General features: G+C 36.2%; 1 protein-coding gene across 4 annotated transcripts in view; it reads left to right on the plus strand.

Annotated features, from left to right (window-relative positions):
- The window catches only part of raskol (Ras GTPase-activating protein raskol), a 484,925-nt gene that overhangs the window by 195,657 nt on the left and 262,423 nt on the right, over positions 1-26,845 (plus strand). For 2 of the 4 annotated variants that reach the window (XM_073971816.1, XM_073971817.1), the window contains one exon: positions 818-986. In XM_073971816.1, coding sequence (XP_073827917.1) covers positions 818-986 — 169 coding nt within the window. Of the gene's footprint in view, positions 1-817; positions 987-15,263; positions 15,434-24,525; positions 24,645-26,845 lie in introns of those variants that run through there. The other 2 variants (XM_073971815.1, XM_073971814.1) reach the window with 2 other exon arrangements.

A 26,845-nucleotide genomic window follows, 5' to 3' on the forward strand; every position in this document is an offset into this window, starting at 1 on the left:
AAACTGATCTTTTATGAGAAAATCAACTTATCTTTTATGAGATGATCTACAGATCTTCTCTGAGAAGGGCAACGGATGCCATAAAATACACCTTATATGATAGGATTAACTCATATTTTGATTTTCCTTCAGAAAACCTACATATCTACATATTGAGTCTACTTGTTTTCTATAAGCAGGACAGTTGATCTTCTATATCATAAAAGAAGATCTTATATCTTATATCAACCGATCTTCTAAGAGCAAATCAAATAATCTGTGAGAATGCCAACTTCTATGGAAAATTTAATTTATTAATCCCATGAAATTAAAAAATACTGGGTATTTAATTCGGAAAAATATATATTTTTATTGGGTGCCACCTCCTTTCACGCTGAATGTCCGGGCTCGATTCCACGGCCAGGCAACATCAAAAATTCCAACGGTGGCAAAATACCCCTCAGTAATGTTGGCGACAATTCCAGAGTATTTCAGTCATGTACAGCTTCTCCAAAAGTGGTGTCTTAAGACACGCCGTTCGGAGTCGGCAATAAACAGTAGTTTCCATATAATTGAGCTAATATGAATTAGAGTGTACTCATTTATATGAGAGAAGTCTCCCTTGTCCCTTCTGGGATATTTATGGAACAATTATTATTTATTTTTATTTGAAAATTTTGTATTCATTATTGTAGTTGAACCTTGATTATTTCTGTATCCTACTGTAAAATCCTACCATAATTTTTATATTTCTTTAATTTGAAGCACTCTTTTTATTACTCTATGTAGCTCTAAGTTCTAGTTTAAATTTTTATTAATGTCCTCATTAATTTTCCAGTTAACCGATATCATGTGCAATGAATATCCCCGCGTACGTTTAGATCGTGTCCGTCGTCCAACAAAAATTGTTTGGGATGGACCACCAACATTGCCAGAAGAACCAGAAGATTCAGATACCTCCTGTCCAATGGATATACAATTAAATACAACTATGTATAGTGAAATAGGTAAGTGGAGAGACAAATATTTTTAAAATTTTTCAAAAATTAAGTTATTTTCAAAAAACAAGGGATTATTTTTTATACATAATTAATATGTCCACAGTAAATATATTTTGAGTGTAACAGAAGTACTATTATTTCGTAAAAATAAATATTGTTGTGAGAAGTTATATTGTGCTATTTGATACAGTATATGTGGCTGCAGCAAACATAAATATTGTTAATATTTCTGTGGGAGTTTTCTCTGTGTAAATTGAAGACATAAAATTAAAAAATCTCCAGGATATCAGGTTAGCACTGCTGGAGTTAATTTAACCTCGTTTTAAATCAATCATTATGTAATTCATATTTAGTTCAGGTAAATGGAAATGTGTATTGTAGTATATGATGGTAAAATGGTCCTTCGAACTCTTAGACATGTACTCTTAACCACTTCATTATAAAATAATTATTTATAATTCTTCAGCAATCATTAAATAAATTACGGAAAATAGTCTTTCGAGAATGCCTTGAAAATATAGATACGTTTTTAAGAGACGTCTTGAGGCTCGCCATTAAATTCTTTTATATTAATCATAAGTCTTCTTCTCTAAAACAATCCCCTTTTTCAAGATGTCCTTTCGATCGATCACAAAGAAATGTCCTCATTGAATAATATTCCTTTGTGGTCTTCTACATAATCTCCAAACTGTCATAAGGATTTTTTACTATGAAATCCTATTTAGGTCATTCACAAAGGCTCACTTCAGGTCTTCCTGATATTAAATCGTCAAGGTCGCTTCTAATGTATACATATTTACTATTATCAGCAATTATTGTCTATTTGGACGGAGGCTTTTATCGCATATTCCTATTGGTTCTTCGACGTAACACTTCATTACATCAAGTCACCGTCTTAGTACAATAGACTTACTTTTTAGATAATCCCCCATCTGATATAGACACATTTTCCATCAGGATGCAGAATCCCAGCGAAAGGTTTGCCTCCAAAGAGGCAGTTAAATGATATGTACAAGTGATTTGGAAGTGCATCAAATTATGCATTTTCACTCATGATTTTTACAAGGGAGTGACCCCGGAAAGAGGCACTCCATTGCACCGCATTTTAACTGACCCATTGGCATTGCTTTTTAACTGAACTTTTGGCACTGTATTTTAACTGACCCTTTGGCATTGCATTTTAACTGACCCTTTGGGGTAGAATAGGAGGCAGTCCAGAGCACGTGTTTTGAATAACAAAATAAAATGCATTTATTATTTGTGTAAAACAAAAATATTAATAACTTTATTAAATTAACACAAATTATGAAAATTCTCTATTGAATTCAATCGCAAACATGTGTGTTTCCTCCGCTCTTCATTTAATCCAAGCTTAAGTGCTTTTGCTTCATCTGCTAAATGGGTTTGATATTGTCTTCCCATCACCAGTTAAGATTTCGCCATGTACTCCAACAGCACTCCATTGGGAAATTTTCTTATCGTGAGTTACCGGAAAAATGTTCACAAATTAAATATTATTTAGTTCGTATTAACAAATGTTTGGAAATGTTAACACGCTTATCTCTTATTGGAAAATTTATGCCGCTGCCTGTAGAGATGTACAAACTGATTTATGTACATGTAGGGATCTCTAACAACTGCTAATAAAATGTAGTGAACGGAGTGCCTTTTTCACGACTCAGTTTGCACTGCATCCGGATGCTGTTAAGTTGTGAGGAATTGGAGTGCCTTTTTCACGACTCCGTTGAACTGCCTCCGGATGTTGTTAAAATGTGACAAATGGATGTGATTCTTTGGATTGCATCCAAATGCGGTTAAAATGTGAGAATGGAGAGCCTTTTTTCACGACTCCGTTTGAACTGCATAAAAACATGCCGTGAAAGAACAAGTCTACATTGCACTACTTCCAATTTATTTTGCTGGGATATTACACCATTTCTATGTTGGTCCTTCGTCTAAACACCAAAATCTTTCAAATACTTCATTATAATGAAAAATTTAACTGCAATTCCCATTGAAATTTGTTTTATTTTCCTCTGCACTTGTTGCACTTGTTATTCTATCACCCTCTTATAACATGTTAACATTTCTTAGATACGTAAGTATGTGCCAACTTTGGTGTATCACATCGCAACTTGAAAAAAAGCAAACATACAATTAAATTCTTCAACACCCACTTGCCCATCCACCCTTCACTACTCTTCACTTTACCAAACCATTCAACAAAATTGTACCTGGTAAGATAAGACCCATTTGTTGGTAGTTGTTGGTGCTAACACATAGTGCATACTCACTCACTTTGTAATTTTTGTTATTATCTATGTCTAGAAGCCAGTAGACCAGACCGTGTGGCGTTTTTCAACTATCCTAGTCCCCTCCACCTTTGTTTAGTATGTCGCATGCATTATCGTCGTCGTTTTCAAGTAAGTTGTATGTTATCGATAATGTTTCCGCGAATGTTGAATGTCTTTTTGTTGTTGCTGTTTTCTTTTCGGTGAGATTCTCTTTCGTTTCCAAGTACATACATGTATGTTCGTACTCATAAAACATGCAAAGTGGGGTAATCAGGCATGTAGTTGGACATAGTTTGTGCTATTCACCGAGTTTTTGCCAGTCAATATGGGTTTCTCTTTTTTTGTGTTATTGGTAATACAGTTGATTCCGAATAGATGGAACTGCTCCAAAGGATAGCAGTAAAAATATGTATATAAGCAGAAGGACTTTTGTAGAGAGAATCTAATGGGAGTCTTTATAGATTTGATGAGTGAAGTCAACAGACGATTTCGAGGAAGTTTTTATTGATAAACTAATAGAAGTCTATATAGACGAACTGATGGGAGTCTATCCGGACAAGCTGACAGGAATCTTATTAGACGCCCTGAAGGGAGTCTTTAGAGAATAGCTGACGGGAATCTTTATAGACAAGCCGAAGGGTGACGAGCTGAATCGAGTCTTTAGGGACCAGCTGAAAGTGAAAGTGTATATATACAAAGACTGAATACCAACATTAAACTTATCTAGGGTAGTAGATCCGGCGGTCTTCATCGAACAGGATTCCTTTACCATGTTGGTTTAATAACGCTACAGGGGGCAGGAGTTTTCTTCTGAGAATGGTGAGGTGTTCTTCGTTGTACTCTAGCAATGGTTTCAGCATTCAGTGCATGTTTTTTATCATAAATGCATCGATCCTGCTGAAATCTATACCGTTTTACATGTCTCTGTTGGGTGGAAGGAAGTCTATATACTCCATTGGTTGATCTCATTTCCAAGCATGCTGCCAATATCTTACTTTCTCAGATCCTAATTCTTTAACATTTGGACCGACGATATGTCTGTCCAGTCGGTGTAAGAGTAGCTGATGATGGATTTTAATCCTTCTCGCCGACGGGACAACCTTTGGTAGGTGAAATTCATCTTTTTAGCCTTCGACAGCACATAGTTGATGTGACGACAGAAGTCGAACCTGTCATGTAGGATAATGCTAAGATATTTCATCCTGTCTGAAGATCGTATTATCTATTATAAACTTTGATGGTTGGTATGTGTCTCCGAAAGCTCTTTTCTTGGATTTGCCCTTAAAAACCACAGATTCACATTTTTCAGCGGTGAGGTTGCCTCCCATTTTATTGAAGTAATTATGAAGTGTATCCATTATATGCATTCAGATATCTTTCCCCTGTGCCCTCAAAGCGTCCTCGCAACACCAGTAGGATGTAATCGGTACAGGTAAGCAGCATTTCTCCTTCAGGTGGTTCTGGTATTTCGCTGAAGAACAATTTGGACAGAACTGCACGCAGAGAAAAAATAATTTTTTTGTTGGAACAAAAATATCTGTTTTGGTTCCAAAAATGTATTTGTTTTGTTCAAACATTGTAATCCAAATCCAAAAATACCATCTTTTGTTCCAAACATAGAAAAGAAAAACAACTTTCGAATTTCCGCAATATTGTAAAAATCGTTAACAATACCGATTGTAGGAACTATCATAATCTAATTTTGTTTACAAAAAGTATTGTCAACCCAGAAAACCAGCCAGAAATTTTTGATTTGAGTGTATATACTTCTCATATACACTTTTCACATAACTTGGATATAAATGTCGCGTATAATATTGCAATCATTGATGAACACAATACATGGTTTACTGCATTGGCTGACAACAAAGACAAACAAAAAGCCACAAGCACCCACCACAACATAAGGAATAATTAAACACCATAACAAACTCCGGTATAACACCAAACCTCAAAGCACAATGAAGATAGAAGAATGAAACAAAACAGAAACAAATAAAAACAAGAGTCTCATTGTTGGTATACATACGCACAAAAACAAAGATAAAGGCATCATGTCATACAAACAAAACTCACCATAATTGTTTTTTTCAACACGGCATCGAATAGCGAGAGAAGAGCAAAAATTGTCGAAGAAAAGAGAGAACTATTGTCCAGTTGACAAAAACTATTTTTGGATTTAACAAAACCCAATTATTGGAATCACAATACTACATTTGGAATTTAACAATATCTTTACAATACACATTTTGCTCTTCCAATATTGTTGGATCAATCATATTTTTTTCTCTGCGTGTGGTATAAGTAGTGATTCTTGAGGCACTCCTGCCCTGACGGGTCGTTGTTCGGACATGCTGTCATCCATTCGCACTCGAAAGACTCGATCCTTAAAAAACTTGACATTGCATTTTATATAAAATATCAGGCCAAATTTAAAGGTAGCCTTAAAGCCTTCTGTTACGGTTTTGGATAAGACTGCCGGAGCATGGGTTGCTGAGTGATTAGCTCAAAACCCAATTTGACAGTCTCTAAGAATTCTTCATGTCTCGATGATCTGGTTGATTTTCGAACAATTTTCCAAAGGGTGATAATAGGTAAATGGAACTGTATAAAGCTTCCATGCAGACGAGCATCAGCTCCAGGTTTCCAGATTGGTACCTCTAGTGCTATTTTACGTGATATTAAGAACTTCATCGGTGCCGTAAAACTTCTTCGGTACTCTCCGTGCTATGGTTGACCATATCTGGATCGAAAAGCCCTATAATAGGGAATTGGGTGTATAGATAATGCACACATGAGCATCGGCTCCAGGTTTCGAGATCGCTACCACAAGTGGTTTTCTTCTAGGCTATCGGGGAAGAGCCAATGTTGAGATAGTGGTTAAATATGATAGTGAGACAAAGGATGACAGCTTCTCCTGTCTTTTTTAGCGTGCTGTCAGGACCTTTATCGGTACCGTAAGATTTCTTCGGCGATCTCCGTGCTATGGCTGATCTGCTATTGCGGAAACGACCAGCCCGTTGTCTTCCTGAAGAGCTCCATAACCTGTATCTTCACCATATCGAAAGCTTTGGCGAAATCCAGGCTCACCGCAATGGCGGCTTCTTTACAGGCTGAATGTGTAGCTCGAAATCCACATTGGTAGTACATTTCTCAGAATTCTCTTTGCCTCGATGAACCGGTTGATGCGTCGCAGTAGGAAATGTTCTAACAATTTCTCAAAGGGCGATAGTAGGGAAATTGGTGGTTTCGATATCGGTATAGTACCACTATATAACCACTATACCAACACTATAGTGTTGTAGTATAGTACCACTACAGTAACACTATAGTGTTTCTTTCCAGGCTATCGCCAAATAGCCGAAGTTGAGACAGTACTTAAATAGTATAATGAGGAAAAGGCTTTTCTACCATATCGAAAGCTTTGTCGAAATCCAGGCTCACCGCTTTGGACCCTTCGATAGTAGTAGGGAAATTGGTGGTTCCGATATCGGTACGACTAGTGTTTCTTCCCAGGCTATCGCCAAATAGCCGTATCAAAAGCTTTGTCGAAATCCAGGCTCACCGCTTTGGTCCCTTCGATAGTAATTTGTGTATGACTTCCACGCAGAACAGCATAAGCTCCAGGTTTCGGGATCGGTACCACTAGTGCATCTTTGCAGGCTATAGGGAAATAACCAACGTTGAGACAGTGCCTTCTTTAGCACGATATCTTGAACATTATCAGCGCCGTAAGATTGCTGAATCGACAAACCCGTTGTGTTCCCAAAAAGATGTTTGAAAATAAGTGAACAAATGTTAAGATTTCAATTATAAGTTCCCAACTGTAAATTTGGTTTGAATGTAAAACAAGTTAGTAAAGAATTGAGCGAAGAAAACTGCGATGATTCTACAAAAAATAATACCAACCTTGTATCAAAAAATAACACTTTGGCGTGATACTTTGAAAATGGTTAAAAATGGTCTTTCGATGTGATTTTCACCTAGGATTTTTAGGAGTTGAACAAGCATGGTGGCTCCATTATCTTTCAAATTGATTATAAATGGAATGAGTATTTTTCTTAAAAAGGGTATCCTATCTATCAACCCAAAAAGTGCTTACCCTACTTGTTAGGATTTTCGAGATAATTTGTGTATATGAAAAAAAAAAAAACTAAAAAACCCATACATACACAATTGATGTCGATCCATTTACTTTTAAAATTGAAATATTTGTCTGGGAGGAAAAAAGTTGCCTGCCGATCGGTCGGGTAGTGGTGGTACAATTAAATTGTTAGGCATGCGTAGCATTTCCTCCCAACTACCGCTTTTACAACTCCCTCGCTCTTGTCTCTCTCTTCATCAACGTTAAACGGCTTTTGTTTTCTTTCATGTACTGGCAAAAGCTACCAGCCAGCCAAGTCATCATCGTCTACTTTGTAATCCACCATCCAGCCAGCAAGCCTATCTGTCCTGTTGTCACGCACGGAACCGTAACAGTGTAATGTTAATAATGACAGTGCGGACTTGAACATGTGTACCAGGCGAAGCATGGCGCGCAAACGCTCAACTGCAGCAATGACTTGGGGGGAGAAATGTTGATATTACAAAAAAAATAAATAAAATGTAGGCAATAAGCCGGCAAAGATTGTCTGACATGCAGACTGGCTAGGCTGTTGTCTGTTAAAGCCAATAGTCTGGCTTAAAGTTATGGTGGTTGGTTGAATGAAAATTGAAACTTGATTTGTTGTTGCATTTCCGATCGACTCCAAAAGATAAATATTTTTTGGTATATGGTGGCAAGCGACAAAATAAAATTTGTTTGAATAGCTAATATTGCACCCAGTGGCTGGGTTGTTGAGGGTGGAAAGCGTGTTTTAAATTTATTTAAAAAATATTGCAAGTGTCATGTGTGTTTGTTTTAGAAAGGGGTATTTTCCTTATCATGATTTAAACATTTCAAATTGGTCAGTATTTTTTTTTTTTGCATTTTTGGAAATTTAATGAGGATTTTGGAAAATACCATTAATAAAATGACAGATCGTTTATGATAAGTAAAAACATGTAAGGGAGGTTCACACTGAATAATTTAAAACTTGGAACATCAAAGTCACAAACAAATCTGTTGAGGTCGCTGGAAACACCGATGCTTGCAGGAAATCTCAAGCTGGAATTGAACTCTTAGAGACCATAGACTCTAGAGCAGTGCCGACCAAGAAGAGCGAAGCCCCAAATGTGAATGTGTTCAAAACCTAGCCAATTTATGACAGTGTGTTAGTAAGATTGTGTGCAAGCTACAAAACAAATCAACACATTTGCTCTCTCTTGCACGCTCTTTTTTGCGTTCGGATCGTATGTGTGTGAATTGCCGAAAATCTTCGTAACCAGCGACAAATGGCTGTTCAGCACTGCTCTAAAGAGAGTTGTAGAGCTACAAGGAGAGGTCTAAGGAAAACCTATTGCTTGTAGATCAGCCGTTTTACACCCAGCGATAAAACCTCTTCTACTTTTGGTAGACTAAATTCATCTTTTTAGCCTTCGACAGCACATGTGCCGGCAAGATATTTCCTGTCTGAAGATCCAATTATTTTATTACCAACTTTGGTTGATAGGTGTCTCCGATGGCCCACAGATTCCCATTTTCCAAAGTGGAAGTTAAGTCCCCATTTGTTGAAGTAATTATAAAGTGCAACCATATACACATTCGAACTTCTTTCCACTATGCTAGGATATCAGAGGCGTAGATAAGCAGCATTCGCTCTTCAGTTGGTCATGGTATATCGCTGATGAACAAGTTACACCTCTTCCTTAACGTTTCGTTGTTCGGACATTCTTTCAATCGATATTCCAAAAAAACTTACCACCGTGCTACAAGTTTGATGATCGAAGCCAAAATGTCATTCTTTTACACCGTATCGAAAGCTTTGGCGGAATCCAGGCTCGCCGCAATGATCCCCTTTTGAGTGTTTTGATCGAAATTCAAATTGACAGTCTCTCAGAATTCTCCTTGTCTCGATAAACCGATAAATGCGTCACAGCAGAAAATATTAGAACGATTTCATAAAGGGCAATTATAGGGAAATTGGTGTGTAGCTTCCACGCAACACGAGCATCAGCTCCAGGTTTCGAAATTGGTACGACTAGTGCCACATAGTCCATATTAATATTAGGCTATTTGGTGGATCCTGTGGCAATATACAATTCAAAATTAATCGGACCTCCCGACCTCAGATATTTTTATTCCATGATTTGTTAATAATCTCAAAATGTGTAGCATATCGTTCAATGTGAACCCTTTTTCAAGGTACTCCAATATCTTTTCCTGCCGCACGACAGACACCAACAAAATTGTTCAATATTTTTCTTGTAATAATTTAAAAATATTATTATTATTCTTTCGCTTATTTCGTGTTTTCTCTTTGCCTTTGTTGTTGCTGTTCTTTTTTTGTATTGCTGTCATTAATTATTTTGTTCTCGGTGATCTTCATTATACTTGTTTTCGTTGTTTTTTTGTGTTTTTCATCATTTGTATTGTTATAATCGTACCGTGTTAAAACTCGAAAAAAATCATAAAGCTCCCCCACCACAAAAACCAGTTGAGTACCAGTGATGCATTACATTTTCATTATTACATTGAAGCCAGCACGGCAGACGCTGCACCATCACTTCCTCTACCCCTGCTGCCAACATTCTAGCATTTTAAGTTTCTACATTTCAAAGCATTTACACAGCAACTAATCACACACAACAAGTATCCAAACAGAAACACACATTGGCAACACTGCATTGAAGCCCCATACAGTCTTCTTCTTGTTCGTTTTCTTATTGTTTGTGTGTGCAATGTAAACAAATCAACCTTTTTTATTTATTGTTTGTGGTGGTAGAGCATTTTGCAGTGCCGAGAGCTATCCACATAATAGCGCAAAATGTAAAGAACTTTTTTAAGAATGAAATTCAATTCCACAACATTCCGTTGGATACAGTTGAGAATCTGAGAGAATGAGAGAGAGCAAGTGCGTGTTGCCCGATAAATGAGCACGATAAATAACAGGTGGGAACAGTTTATAACTGGCTGGTTAATAAGGGGAGTGGATATTGTTTCCAAGCAAACTGAGTTGCCATTTTTTGCAAACATGGTAGAATGGTCCTTCGAGGAGTGGAATTGTATTTCATTTCATTGGTCATCACACTTGCACTTAAATTAATTTTTGTGAGTAAAATTACATTCAAAAAGGTAAGCAAATAGTTAAGGAAATGTAAACAAATTTTGTCATTTGCTCTGATTTTTAGTAACTGATGGAACAATGCCACGCAAATGAACTGATGCAATTCTTTTAATAAAGAATTTCAAAAGTCTCATATCAGAATATTTCAAATACTTTTATTAACGTGTTTGTCATACTTTTCATGGAGTTTTTGATTATAGTTTTATGGGCAACTCTGTATCTAACCAAAACAATAACAAAGCTCTCTGTTTTTCCTCTCAACACTGTTCCCATTTGAGTGTTTAGAGAAGTAACACAGGTGAAGGTGGTTAAGGCCCAAATACGGGCCTTTTGTTGCTTGTAAAAGTCAAAGTGGAAACACAAAAAACAACTTTAACTATGAAGTATTATTTTAATTATAGTAATTTGGGTAAATTAACAAATTTAAAGAACGGTAAAAGTAATATTTTTAATTATTATGAGAAGGGTTGCTAAATTATGATTCCTCTCGACATCCATCACATTTCCTAGAGCTACGGTTGGTTTCCACATTTAAATTTTTACCTTACAAACTAAAGAATGCAATAGTAAAAAATTAACCACTGTTTATATCAGGAGAAGTGGATGCATAAAAGGAACTGCCAGTAATATCGTTTTGATCCACCATAATAGCAATGGGCGATAGATAGTATTTGTCCAGCTAAAAATCTGCTTTCCGTTTTGTAGTTCTTCCCTATAAATTTCCGAAAAATATTCCGTTCAAAAATTAAACTTTTTTCATGACCGCGAACCAATCATAGAAATGGACAGGTCCAATACTAATTTTGTAGAGAAGCAATTTCGTTTCAGCTGATAAGTATTTTTTATGAAACAGGGTAGTAAACGCTCCGTTCATTTTGTTATCTTCGTTTCAGTTTTCTCCAGCGTGATTCTTAACAAATTTATAAAGAAAAAACGTTTAAAAATTTTGCAAATAGTAGACTCTTGCAGATTTTGCAACAGAGCATTTAACAGCTTTGGTTCGGTATCAATCATAAGGTCTGGAGTTATGTAAGGTTAAAGACTCGTAGCTGTTTTAATGGCAATTGGTCCTTCATTCTGAGAGCTCATGGTTCTTCTTGAATGGATTTGTTCACGCGGAAATGATGTTCTTCTTTTGCTTGTTCGTTCTACACTTTCTAAACTGCTGACTCTTTCTTTAGCCGTATATTTTCAGCCGCCAAACATCTGATTTTAATCTCTGCATCTTCATTAGACGCTAGCTTTGCAGCCAATACATCACGCTCCGTTTTCGCTATATGTCGCGCTCTCTATGCACTAGCCAATTTTTCACTTAATTTCATCTTTCCTGCCTTCAATGAATTGAACTCGCGTTCTGCCTCTAGGTTAGCTGCTATTAATTCCTCCTTGGCTACCTAGGCTCCTCAGCCTCGCGGAAAGCATTCTTTACTTGCTCATTTAGAGTCTTGGCAATCTTGAATGCATCTTTTTTTTCGTTCTTGAACCAAATCATAGCATCTTTCATTGCCTTGGCCTCTTTCACAATTTAGCTCGAAATACATTCCTCACATAATGTGAATTGTCGTAATGACGTTGAACGATTTGTAAGCATTGTTCAGTCCTAATTTTTTCCGTGACACGATTGGTGTGAAAGTCCTATGCTCTCAAGAAGACTAAAAAGAAATAAATTGGACAGCGACATAATAAATCCTCGATTGTCTCTTTTCTCTCCTTCATCGTTGCATAGTGTCGCTTCCCTCCCATTTAGAGAACATCGATCTCATATTACAATCTTTAATGTTAATTTCAGGTCGAATTTTTTCAGAAAGAGTGAAAAGCGGTCCTATGTTTTGAAAGAGTTAGCCAGATGGATTTAGAAACCTTACTTCAGGGTTCATTCTGCCAAATTTGGCTTGCCTTATCACAATAACGTTGATATACATATTAGGCGAATGATTTTCACTGTCGTTTGGATTGCAACGTCAGTTGACTCTGATCCGCCACGTGCCAGTTCATCTGCGATTTCGTTTCATTCGACATTGCTGTGACCAGAAATCCCACAAAGCATAATGTTTGTTTTTTTGCTTAAAGGCCGCTTGCCAATCGACGTAAATAGTGGCTGGTCGATTGGTGTCTCTTTGCCTAATGATCATCAGCTTTTTTGGTTGCACAGTTTTCTGTTTTGGAAGAGATAATTGTACCTCTAAGCTTCAAAGAGAGTCTATTTGGAATGAAGGCAACAAAAAGAGCGATGAAAGAATAAGATTCATTGAACTATATCGGTATCGGGGCTATTTAGAACTACATACGCTCCGGTAACTAGATTGCCAAATTCTATAGAGCTGTCGCCGTCTAACGGTGTGACTTCGTTGGGCCATGCTGAAGTCGGTCGATTAGGTCCGGCAGGGTCGTTGAAGTCGAGCTCCGTGTGAATCTATATCGCATTTTGCATGTACATACATAGAAGTGCAAACTTCTGCACACTTATGAACGATGTTGAACCCAAATTGCTCTAGTATACAAAAACTGCTAGACGTTGATCCCTGCAATGGTTAGCGGTTGAGAACATATTCGCACTGTTGTTATGTTGAAGGCTGATCAGATCGTTTCTCTCTATCACCTGGACGGAGAGATGACGATAAATATTGCTTCCTCGACTATTGGCTTATGTTTGTGAAAATAATAATAAATTACCGAAGGAATCCCATCACTTATAACAGTCAATCTAAAATCTTTGATATCAAAAGCAGAACCGAAGAATGTAAAAAAATAAAAACCTATAAATCTACCCCAGCTTTTTATTCAAATCTACACCACTAGTTTCCCAATAGCAAAACGTACATAAGTATCGCCTGAATACTTGTTAAGTTGTTTATATTCGGTTCTAAAACTTCTCTGTAGACTTAGAATTCCTACGAAAAACTTAAAACGTGTTTTAGAGTTCGCATTGGCTGTAATCTCTCCTTTCCGGCTTGAGAAGAGCATTCACCTTCTCTATTTTTGAACTTTATAGAACCAAAGGTCGAAGATTTTGCTTATTCTGGCCTACTGGTTTATCAAACTGTTTAAGCATTAACGAGGAAAGATTGCATGACATGGCTTTCAGACGCAGCATCCATCCTCCACTGTAGGATTCACATTCGCTTCGATCCTTCCTTTTCGACTTGAGATTTTTTGGTTTTTCTAAAGCATATGTTGAGGATTTTTCAGAGATTTAAGCTATTTCAGCATTAACGGAGATATTCCGCCTTCAAGCAAAGCTTATCGTGACCAAGCGTTTCAGATGGAATTTACAGAAATATCTATTCAACTCTAGGATTCATATTTGCTACCACCCTGACCGCCTTTCTTCTCCCACTCTTCGAGAGCAAACCACAATTTTTTCGTGCAAAATTTCCATTGTTGCAATTCTTTTGATGATCTCGACATTTTTCGCTTACGTCCACTGGCGAGCTTTGTGAATTCCGTTTTTTGTAGTTTAATGACTCTGGTATAATGGGCTTTGGTTCGGAGAAGCTCATGACCTCAAATCGCTAGCCTAGTCGCCTCCGATAGGAAATTTGGGGTCAAGTGGAGTAATCGACCAGTAGGTATATAGCGAACTGCTTCAGCTGTGGTAATAAGCCAGAATTCCTTTCACCTGTGCTCCAAAAAACATGACAAGTAAAAATATATGTAATGCGTTGCCAGCAAATGTTGGGCCCATTCAAAGGCCGTAACACCCTTGTTTTGCTACTGTATATTCCAAGCATTCTCACCAATACACAGTGAGTGCATGCTTGGCAAAACATAACACACACACGGACCGATACAAAGTTTGCTGCTTGTGTGTTTTTTGGTTTTGCGCTTAAAAAGTTGTTGCTGACTTTAGTTTACTTTTAGCTGCCGGCCCAAACGGGGTAGAACGGTTCGAATTTAGGAAAAAGTTAGCGAACGTAAAACAAAAGAAAGTGTACGTCGATAAACAAAAGAAGAGAAACACCACGACGACGGCCAAAAACAACAATAGAGAGGACGCGTGTTTTGTTTTCTTAAGAGATCCAAACAACGATAGATTGCGAACGGCGTGCGACAACGGACGGTTTTGAAAGCGGGAACGTTTTTTGCAAAGTTTTTCTAAGCAAAGAAACAACAACAAAGTGAAGTAGGTTGTTTTTTGTGGATACCTTTGTTGGGTTTTTAATTTGCGTTTTGTATACAATTTTTGTTTGTTTGGAGGAAAATTTTGAGTTTTCCTTGAATTGGTGAAAATGTTATTTTTCTTAATTTCGTTGTGGATGTGAATTTAAAAATAGATTACTGATCTAATATTGGAAGCAAGAAAACAAAATATAATTGTGAAAACATGAAAACAAACAAAATGCGAAATTATAATGGATAAAATAACAAAAACTGTGGAATATGTTATGAATTTTGATGTGAAAGTCTTTTAAAAGTGGCCATAAAACGGTGGATCAAAGAATTGTGAAAAAATTGAATTTGATTTACAAACAAAAATATTGAAAAATAGAAGGTTAAAAATTATTAACACAAAATATTTAAAATGTTGAAAAAATATTAAAATATGTAAAAAAAATAAAATTAAAACGAAAAAATTTAGCAAACAACTTTTTAATTCCCACAAAAATTTGTTAATCAAAAACAACAACAAAAATTATAGAAACAAATTCTAGACAAAATTAAAAAGTTTCTTTATTATGAAAAATATAAATGAAAATTAAAAAAAAAAAACAAATTTATAAACTAAATGTGGGTGTATTCTTTCCCTATTTCGTTTGCTTCTCCACGTTGATGAATGTGTTTTTTTTTTTCATTTTTTACATTTTGTGGAAAAATGTCATTTGAAAAATGCTAACAAGAATCGAAATGTGTCCATGTGTAAAATGTGTGTGGATCAGATGGTGTGTAGGAGAAGTAGAAGAAAATAAAAGGGGGATGAGGGAGGATTTCTCTCTCCATTGAACGCTAATAAACGGTATTTATCACGCCAACACACACCAAACATCCATCTATTTACAAATTGCAACAACAACGAGTCGGCTTACAAATGACAAAACGACATACAACGTACACGCGTCAGCTGGCAAAAAAGACCAACAACAACAAATGTTTCTAAAATCATGAGGTGCCGTTCAAATTTCTCCATAGGAGGCGACCAAAGTTTGTTCTATGGGAACAATAATAGTATTTCTTAGGGCCTGTTTCTCGATGTCGATTGGAAAAATTCTGACGCCGATTGAAGAAAAACTAATGAATGTCATTATTAGAATATTTTATAAGAATGTAAATTTTCAAAATTGTCAAAAATAAAAAAGCTTAGCTTATATTTTATTAGAAATGAGTTTAAAAATATTTATTTAGCGGATATAAATTTGAAATATTTATTGAAGGTGGATTTGATAGTAAAATTATAAAAATGTATAGTTTGATTTCAGCCAAATATAGACTGAAACACAAACAACATGCTTTACTTGCTACTCGTGTACAGTAATAGCATAAAGAACAAGTAGGACAAGATTCAAATCTGGCTCTAACAGTCCTTTATTATTATTTACGAGAAATGACTTAAGCTACAATGCCGTCACTTTGCTTATTTGTCTAAGATTTTACTTCAGATATGTATTATTATGTCATTCCTTTAAGTCCCACTGGAGCAAAGCTACTTTCCATCTCCAAGTGCCAAATATTGACATTCGTTACCAAATGCTTAAGAAGAATTTGCGGCATCTTTTTGTCAAATAGAACTTCAAATGTAGAACTATGGAATAAAACTAATGAAGAACCTATAAAACGCCAGATTACAAGAAGAAAATGTATGTGGATAGGCCACATCCTTCGAAAAAGTACCGACAGCATCTTTAGAATTGTTTTAGTTTGGAGCCTCCAAATCACCACACGTCCAGGCCAGCCGAGAAACACATGGCGCAGAATAGTTTCTATGGAACTAAAAAGAATATACAAGTCGTGGGAAGAAATTAAATTTATATGTAATAATAGAGTAGAATGGAATTTTCTTGTTAATACCCTATGGACAACAATTAATTTCGGTTCTAAAACTATTGTGTAGAGTTTGAGTCCCTACAAGTACATACATACATAGTATCGCAATTTGTACATGTGTTATTCACTTTGATTTTTCAAACAAGACCGGAGGCTAGAGCATTTTTGCTTTTTAAGAAATCCATCCTGCTGAATCTATTCCTAAGATACAGGGGAGGAATAGTGATTCAAGAACCTTGGCTAATGACGAACAAATTTTAAACGTGTTATTAGAATTCTTATTGGCTGTAATCTACCCTTTTCGACTTGAGTAGAGCATTAACCTTCCCTATTTTTAGACTTTATAGAACCAAAGGTTGAGGATTTTGTCTATTTTGCACTCCTGGTTTATCAAACTGTGTCAGTATTAACGCGGAGAGATTCCACCTTCGTCCAAGCGATTGCATGACTTGGCTTTCAGATGTTATTTACGGCAGCATTCATACTCGAATGTTAGATTCGCATTCATTTCGATACCTCTTTTCCGGCTTGAGATGAGGAATCACCTCAGCTATTTTTGGTCTTGGTAAAATGATTTTTCTGAGATTCAAGCTGACTCAGCATTAATAGGAAGATTCTGCCTTCAACGAAAGCTTTTCGTGGCTAAGCGTTTCAGATGGAATTTACAGAAATATCCATCATAAAATGTGGTATGTTCGCGCCTTTATGATTCATATTCGCTGCCATCCCTGTCAGTCCGTGGAATGGAATTTTAAAGTAAATGCCCCATGTTCCCATGTGGAATGAATAAAGGAAAAAATCTAAGTTGATCCCAAGTTATTGCGGTATATCTTATTTCGACTTCCGTGGAACGTCTCCAGCTTACGTCTTCCAAGGTTGAATTTACAATTATTGCAGTAGTTCTAAATTGTTTCACTAGTTGTAAATCCGCAGCAAAAATCTTTCAGACTTTTCAGATGTAAATTAGACTGATTGACAGGTTCTACAGAGCTGGTTCTGGAAGTGATCTTAAAGCGGTTTTTGTTCCCACTCATAACTGAAAGCTATTCGTTTGCTAACATAATACAAAATTTAGAATTATGTAGTTCCGAAACGAATTAGTTCCAAGGAACTATTGGAACTATATCTAGCTCTTGCGTTCATATAGTTCCTTTCGTTCTTCTCTTTCCTTCAATTTAACGCCTATGTCGATCTTTCCTCGTTCCTGTTTATTCGCAATTTATTTTTATGTCAATTCATCCACCAAACCATGAAAACATTTCGGTCTCGGAACTATTTGGAATGAAGGAAACAAAAATAACGATGAAAGAGAAAAATTCGGTCTCAGAACTAATTGGAACGATGAAAGACACAAATTCTTGAACTGTGCCGATCTCGGAACTGTGGAACTATATTAAGGAACTAGTTACTTTTGTGAAAAAGAACTAGAAAGATCGATCTGCTCCGGGAACTAGATTGCCCAACTGTAGCAAAATCACATATCAAGTCTCAAGGCTTTTGCCTGGTTTCGATGATTAACATTTCCTTTGGAGATCATTGGTACACTTTTAATATTTTCCTTGCCTTGTCATGGCAGCATTTCAATATCAGTTTATTTCGATGTCACGGTTGTTGCACAAAATTTTCTAAAAATTTCTCCGAAGGATCCAGGCTTCCTTCGCTTAGCAGCGGTTGATGGATATATTTTGTCATCAGATCTCACACGGAAAACTCGATCCTTGAAAACCCGTATTGTTACAGGATTTATAGACATACTGGATTGAAGATTATAACCATAAGCTGAATGCATGCTTGCTTTTAGATTTTTCTCGCTTTTAGAGTGAATAAAAAAAATAAGACTTAAAATGGTTAGTCTTTTTACTTCAAATTCGACGGCGATTTTCTTCAACTCCTTCCACAGCGACGTTGAAACGGTTGCGGATAGCAATGTCCACCGTTGATTGGTACTGATGAATATGTAGAAGAGTTCCAAAGTTTATGCCACAGCTAAAATGGACAGAACGATCCCGAAGAGAGATGGAAATTTGAGAACTAGATGAACTATAGTAACTAAATGAACCAAAGAGCTGGTTGTAGTTTTGCTAGTTCCTTTCACAAAATATTTCTTTGACATGATTCATTCTGGAATTAAACAATCTTATAGTACGTTTAGACTATGGCGGATTTACCAAATCCAATCGATTAAAGTTGTAATTTTCATACAATATATGTCAAATAAATCGAGATAATGCTCTTAAACATGTTATAAGTGTAACAGACGTCTTAAGTCGCATTTACATCAAACAGGTTTTAACAAACTGCGTCATTTAAGTTGTCAATTCCCTTGAATATCTGTCAAATAAATTACGTATTTCTCCACATGCTTATCTGTCCAGGATAGAGACATGTATCGAAATTCAATAACCTCAATTTTAATTTGCATACAATCCCGAGTCCAATAACCTCATTCTCGATAATTTGTGTGTTTACCAAATCCCCTGGCAAATGGCAACCCTATTTCAAAGCGGCCGGCTCTGGTGTAATGCAAAATGAGGGCGTCAAATAAAATTGACAACTAAACCTACATTTCTAAACAGCACAATACAACAAAAACAAAGAAAAAAAGCAACAACACACAATAAGCTCTTTACAGTAAAGTGTGACAGACAAACAGAAACGTCGTACTCAAAAATAAAAGAATGACGGAAGACTCGACACATATTTTACAACAATAGTACATTAAGTGAAGTTAACAGCAGCAACAGCAACAATAATGGAACACAAAACAATCCAAAAAAAGTTTTTTTTTTGTTCTGAAGCTTTAAAATGCTGTCATTTTTAATGAGAAAAATTACTGTCTATGCCGGCTTTTATTACTGGCAAACATAACATCACACCACTCCAAAACCCTTAAAATGCATAGCAACAACGACAAAAACAACAGAAACGCATTTCCGGGAAATCACGAACGCACTCACATTAAATGACATAGTACCCCAGCTAACTAGTCAGAGATACCTGCCTGCCTACCACCGGCCGGCCGGTTAGACAAATGGCTTGGCTCATTTTATAATTTTTGGGTAGGCAGCAAGTAACACTCCCCATAACGGAAGCTAAAACAGCTGTTTGTTAGAATTGTTGTTGTTCTTTTTAGAACTTCAATAAAAATAAAACAAAAATACCATAAACAATGATGAAAGAATTAAAGCAAAGTAGCACCTTATTATCCAAAACCATGAAAGAAGCAGAAAGGAGAGAGAGTGTGTGTTGTCTCTCCTACTCTTGGAATGTTTTCACCTGTATTGTTATTTTTGATTCTAATAGGAAAAAGTGTTGCCATTTCAGATTTAAATGTGAAAGACTTTCAAAATATTAAAAACCTAGGATGAGCTATAAACCGTAGATGTGGCTTGGAAGCGTGTCTATGTTGCTTGGGTAAAGGCGGAGACACAAAAGCGGGTGGCACTCTTGCTTTAGTCATTTCTGGTTAAATAATAAAAGGCAACTGACAACCTGGTTCTGCAGTCCCTTATATGTATGTACTTGTACCTGAAATGACTTAAGCAAGAATAGCATTCGTTTATCTGTCTCCGTTTTAATGTATAAACGTTAATTACGCTGTTTGGTAAACATTGAAACCTTGCTAAAGTTGATTCCAATTTGATCCTAAACCCTACCTTAGTCGGAAAAGACATTAATCTTGTCCGCGTTGCTTGGATAAGGTGTAACCCTTATCCGCGTTTCTTGAATTAGGTATAACCCTTATCCACGTTGGATGGATAGGGTATAAACATTATCCATATTAATTGAAGAAGACATAAGCCTTATCCACGTTGTTTGGATTGGGTACAAAGCTTATCCACATTAGATGGATTAAACATAAACCTTATCCACGTTGCTTAGTTAGGGTATAAACTTTATCCGCGTTGCTTAGATAAGGTATAAACCTTATCTACATTGGTTCAATAAGACATAAAGCTTATCCACGTTGTCTGGGTAGGGTATAACCCTTATCCGCATTGGTTGGATAAGGCTAAACCTTATCCACGTCGCTTGGATAAAAGCAGATCACATTGGATGGATAAAAATTAACCTTACCCACGTTGTTTGGATAAGATACAACCCTATTCCACATTGGTTTGATAAGGCTAAACCTTATCCACGTCGCTTGGATAAGGTACAAACCTGATCCACATTGCATGGATAGGGTATAAACCTTATCCACATTGGTTGGATAAAAATTAACCTTATCCACGTTGTTTGGATAAGATACAACCCTATTCCACATTGGTTTGATAAGGCTAAACCTTATCCACGTCGCTTGGATTAGGTACACCTTATCCACATTGCATGGATAGGGTATAAACTTTATCCACATTTGTTGGATAAGACACTAACCTTATCCACGTTGTTTGGATAAGGCACAGCAATATTCCACATTGGTTTGATAAGGCTAAACCTTATCCACGTCGCTTGGATAAGGTGTAAACTTTATCCACGTTGCTTGGGTAGGGTATAAACCTTATCCACATTGGTTGGATAATACATAGAGCTTATCCACGTTGCCTGGATAGGGTATAACCCTTATCTACATTGATTTGATAAGGCACAAAGCGTATCTACGTTACCTGTATAGGGTATAATCCTTATCCACATTGGTTGGATAAGACATAATGCTTATCCACGTTGCCTAGATAGGGTATAACCCTTTAACACATTGGTTGCATAAGGCTAAACCTTATCCACGTCGCTTGGATAAGGTACAAACCTTATCCACGTTGCATGGATAGGGTATAAAACTTATCCACATTGGTTGGATAAAAATTAACCTTATCCACGTTGTTTGGATAAGATACAACCCTATTCCACATTGGTTTGATAAGGCTAAATCTTTCGGGGATAGGGTATAAACATTATCCACGTTGTTTGAATAGGGTATAACTTTTATCCACAATGTTTGAATGAGACATAAAGCTTATCCACGTTGTGTGGATAGGGTATAACCTTTATCGTTATTGGTTGGATAAGGCTAAACCTTATCCACATCACTTGGATAAGGTGAACACTTTATCAACGTTTCTTGGATAGGGTATAAACCTTATCCACATTGGTTGGATAGGGTATAAACCTTATCCACATTGGTTGGATAAGACATAAAGCTTATCCACGTTGCCTGGAGAGGATATAACGCTTAACCACATTAGTTGGATAAGGCTAAACTTTATCCACGTCGCTTGGATAAGGTACAACACTTATCCACGTTGCATGGATAGGGTATAAAACTTATCCACATTGGTTGGATAAAAATTAACCTTATCCACGTTGTTTGGATAAGATACAACCCTATTCCACATTGGTTTGATAAGGCTAAACCTTATCTACGCCTCTTGGATAAGGTACAAACCTTATCCACATTGCATGGATAGGGTATAAACCTTATCCACATTTGTTGGATAAGGTACAACCCTAATCCACATTGGTTTGATAGGGCTAAACCTTATCCACGTCGCTTGGATAAGGTACAAACTTTATCCACGTTGCGGGGATAGGGTATAAACACTATCCACGTTGTTTGAATAGGGTATAACACTTATCCACATTGGTTGAATGAGACATAAAGCTTATCCAAGTTGTGTGGATATGGTATAACCTTTATCGTTATGGATAAGGCTAAACCTTATCCGCATCGCTTGGATAAGGTGAACAGTTTATCAACGTTTCTTGGATAGGGTATAAACCTTATCCACATTGGTTGGATAGGGTATAAACCTTATCCACATTGGTTGGATAAGACAAAAAGCTTATCCACGTTGCCTGGATAGGATATAACCCTTAACCACATTAGTTGGATAAGGCTAAACTGCAAAACTTATCCACGTTGTTTGAACAAGGTATAACTCTTATCCACATTGGTAAAATGAGACATAAAGTTTATCCACGTTGTCTGGATATGAATGAATAATGCTAAGCCTTATTCACGTCGCTTGGATAACGTGAATACTTTATCCACGTTGCTTGGGTAGGGTATAAACCTTATCCACATTGGTTGGATAATACATAGAGCTTATCCACGTTGCCTGGATAGGGTATAACCCTTATCTACATTGATTTGATAAGGCACAAAGCGTATATACGTTACCTGTATAGGGTTTAATCCTTATCCACATTGGTTGGATAAGACATAATGCTTATCCAAGTTGCCTAGATAGGGTATAACCCTTTATCACATTGGTTGCATAAGGCTAAACCTTATCCACGTCGCTTGGATAAAGTACAAACCTTACCCACGTTGCTTGGATAAACTACATACATTATCCACGTTGCTTGGATAAGGTATAAACCTTATCCACATAGCTTTGATAGGGTATAACGCTTATCCACATTCGTTTGATAAGACATTAACATTGTCCACATTGCCTGGTTATGTCCTGAACTTTGTACACATTGTTCAGATAAGGTTTGATCATTATCCACATTGTTTGAATAAGGTTTGAACGTTATCCACGTAGTTTGGATAGTCTGAACTTCATCCTCACACATTTCGGTAAGGTCTGAATATTATTTACATTGTTTGGATAAGGTCTGAACTAAATACCTATTATCCGAACAAGTCTGATCGTTATCCGCACCATTTCGATAATGTTTAAACCATTTTCAAATAGTTTCAATAAGGTCTAAAAATTATCCGTTTTGTTTGGATAAGGTTTGAACCTTATCCGGATAAGTCTGAACATTATCCGCCTCATTTTGATAAGGTTCGGACGATCCACCTGGTTTGGATAAAGTCAAAACATTATCCACATTAGTCTGGACATTATCCACATTATCTGCATTGAACATCAACATTATCCGCGCCATTTTGGTAATGTCTAAATCTTATTCATATTCATTCGATTAGGTGTAAACATTATTCACATCGTTTGGGTAAGAACCTTATCCACATAACCAGCATAAATCTGAACATTATCCGCACCAATTGATGAAATCAAAATCTTATCCATTTAATTTGAGAAAGAAATGAATCTAATACACAAATCCGGATGAGTTTGAAAATTATCCGCAACATTTCGATGAGGTCTAAAAAATGTAAGGCAATGGGTCTCCCGTGATCTTGAATTTACTTAAGACCTCGGCACATACGGTCCGCTATGCGTCGCGTCACGCGTTGTAAACAACAAACACATGCAAAAAGTGTAAGTGATGCCAAGTTTCTTCTTGAAGTTTTAATGTGGTTGTTGTAAAGCGACGCTCAACGGACCGTATGTGTCGCAGCCTTTACGCTCACCACCAGTTATAGTCTACACAGGCTGTGAACTTAAGTAAATTTACGCTTACGGGAGACCCGTTGCCTCACTCTTGTGTATACCTTATCCATATTGTTTGGATAAGGTCAGAGGTATCTCAAACCCTCTTCGTCTCCTTAGTTACTTAAATTATTTGAAATGTATTAAAATATTATAGATTTTAGTTTGAATTTACTCAGTTGCCTGCCTTCTCTTCTTTTCCCTTGCCGATAATTGTCGATTATCGATTATCTTCTTCCATACTTCAAATTAAAATGTTTTGATGTCTATTTTTTTTTTCTTTCTTACTTATCGTATCTGTTTTTATTTTATGTTTCAATTTAGTTGTGCACTTTACGGCTATCTTTCGAGACAGCCAAACATTCATTGGCTCGGTTTTGGTTAGTCGGTCATTTAACGGTAACAATTTTTAATTCTTTTATTTTGTTTCTGTTTCTTCACTCCGAAATTTATGGCTTTCCTACGTTGGCAAAAGTTTTTGTTCAATTCAATTTGGTAAACGGCTAGACTGACTATTAAAGAGGGGCTTTGTTTTGGTAACTTTTTTTAGGGTTTATAATTTTGTTAGCTTTAACTCAGCTCAATTAACAAACGCTGTGGAAAATAGCCATTATCTTCATTGATTTGGTTGGTTGATGACTGTGTTCATTGGTTTGCTCGATCGGACGGACGGACGAACGTTGCTTTAAATAATTTGTTATGATAAATCATTTTGTATGGTATTGACTCGTTGTTGTTGCTGCCTGCATACTTGAGGTGTTTTGTTTTGGTTAAGTGTTCGTTTGCCACCAGCGTGCCATGGTGTTTTTACCGGATTATCTCACACCTTCATTTTTGGATTACCCCACATAATCTTCTTCAACAAAAACACTTTGTGTTTTCTTCTTCTTTTTTTTCTTACAGGTAAGTTGTCATATTTCATTTTTGTTTTGTTTAGAAAAAAAGACCTTAAGAGCTGGAACTGTGAGAAAATACCCAAGTGGTGGATCATTACTCTAGTTTTGTAATGAAGACAAAAATAAAGAAATTAAAGGAAAGAAGTCGTCTTTAAAATTATTCTCATGGTTCCAACTGCTAAGGTTACAATAATAAACCAAGTTGAGTATTGGGTGTTTTGCAAAAAAAAGTTTTATGACAAAAACTTTGGAAAAGACCTTTCTTTTCAAGTTTAGATTTTTGTATAGCTTATGTCACCTTTTGATCCAAAAATATGACAATATGTCATAATTCTTATGGGAACAATGGTGACAAAAATAAACCACCAAAATTTGAGGTCATTCTTAATTTTTTTTGGTAAAGGGGGTACCGGGGTACCCTTGGCAAATAACTCACCTTACCTTCTTTGTTCACCTTAAACATACAATATCAACAGGTTTCAATGGTTCTCTTTGGTATTATTTTGTTATTTGTCAACCTTAGTTACGTTGGTGATGGAACAAACTGGTCAAAAGCATACCAAAAATTGTGTTTTACCGCTATTAGCCTAGTTTTATGGGCCACGAATGGACTATAAAGAAGTTAATTTAATTAAACAAAAAATCACACACAGAACGATACAAATAAACCGGTTAACGGTTGCCTCTTTTTATATGTAAAACAGTTTGACGTTTGTCAAACAATGTAAATGACCTCTGTGGCTGGTGTCATAATGGGACAAGTTTTGCAATGGGAACTTGATAAAATAATAACTTTTTCTCACAAAATTGGAATAAAATTATAGGGTTAAGAGGAACTGGACTCCATTAAATGATTGTTGGTATAGATTCTAATGTGAAACAAATAAATTTGTGGATAATATTGAAACGTAGTTTGGATAAGGTTCGAACTTTATCCACATTGCCATATTCATATAGTTTGGATAAGATCCGTAAATTATTTACGTTGTTTGATTTGAGTAGGAGCATTCTTGGAAGGTTATCACATTCATTTGAACAGGATCAGTCTGGACTCCATCTAGATTGTCTGGATAAAATCTGCTTCTTACGCTTTGGAAAAGATCTCAACCTTGTCCACAGTATTTGGGAAGGATTCTAACTAAATCCACGTTGTCTGGATAGGATCTATTTCTTACCTGCATTGTCAGTATAAGCTCTGGAATAAGGACGTACCCTCATTCACATTGTGCGGTTGCTGAATGCAATTTTTCTATAGAAAAAGGTTGCTGAATGCACTTTTTCTATAGAAAAAGGTTGCTGAATGCACTTTTTCTATAGAAAAAGGTTGCTGAATGCACCTTTTCTATAGAAAAAGGTTGCTGAATGCACTTTTTCTATAGAAAAACGTTGCTGAATGCACTTTTTCTATAGAAAAAGGTTGCTGAATGCACTTTTTCTATAGAAAAAGGTTGCTGAATGCACCTTTTCTATAGAAAAAGGTTGCTGAATGCACTTTTTCTATAGAAAAACGTTGCTGAATGCACTTTTTCTATAGAAAAAGGTTGCTGAATGCACTTTTTCTACAGAAAAAGGGTGTTGAATGCACATTTTTAATAGAAAAAGGTTGCTGAATGCACTATTTATGTAGGAAAAGATTGCTAAATTAACTCTTTCTATAGGAAAATATTGCTAAATACATATTTTTATAGAAATAGGTTACTGAATACAAAAATATTGCTGAATGTAGAAAAAGGTTGCCGAATGCAATTTTTCGACATAAAGCTGTTGCTGAATGCACTTTTCTATAGAAAAATGTTGCTGAATACACTTTTTCCATAGCGAAAGGGTGCTGAATGCACTTTTGAAAGCTTTTTCTATAGAAAAAGTACATTCAGCAGCTTTTTCTGTAGAATAAGTGCATTAAGCAACCTGTTTCTATAGAAAAAGTACATTCGGCGCCCTTTTTCTACAGAAACAGGTTGCTGAATGCATTTATTCTACAGAAAAAGCTGCTGAATGTACTTTTTCTATAGAAAAAGCTTGCTGAATGCACTTTTTCTATAGAAAAAGCTTGCTGAATGCACTTTTTCTATAGAAAAAGGGTGCTGAATGCACTTTTTTCTATAGAAAAAGGGGGCTGAATGCAATTTTTCTATAGAAAAAGGGTGCTGTATGCACATTTTCTATAGAAAAAGGGTGCTAAATGAACTTTTTCTATAGAGAAAGGGT

The sequence above is a fragment of the Musca autumnalis genome, unplaced genomic scaffold, assembly GCF_047663935.1.
Source record: "Musca autumnalis isolate F117 unplaced genomic scaffold, ASM4766393v1 scaffold_3, whole genome shotgun sequence".
In the NCBI taxonomy this organism is placed as follows: domain Eukaryota; kingdom Metazoa; phylum Arthropoda; class Insecta; order Diptera; family Muscidae; genus Musca; species Musca autumnalis.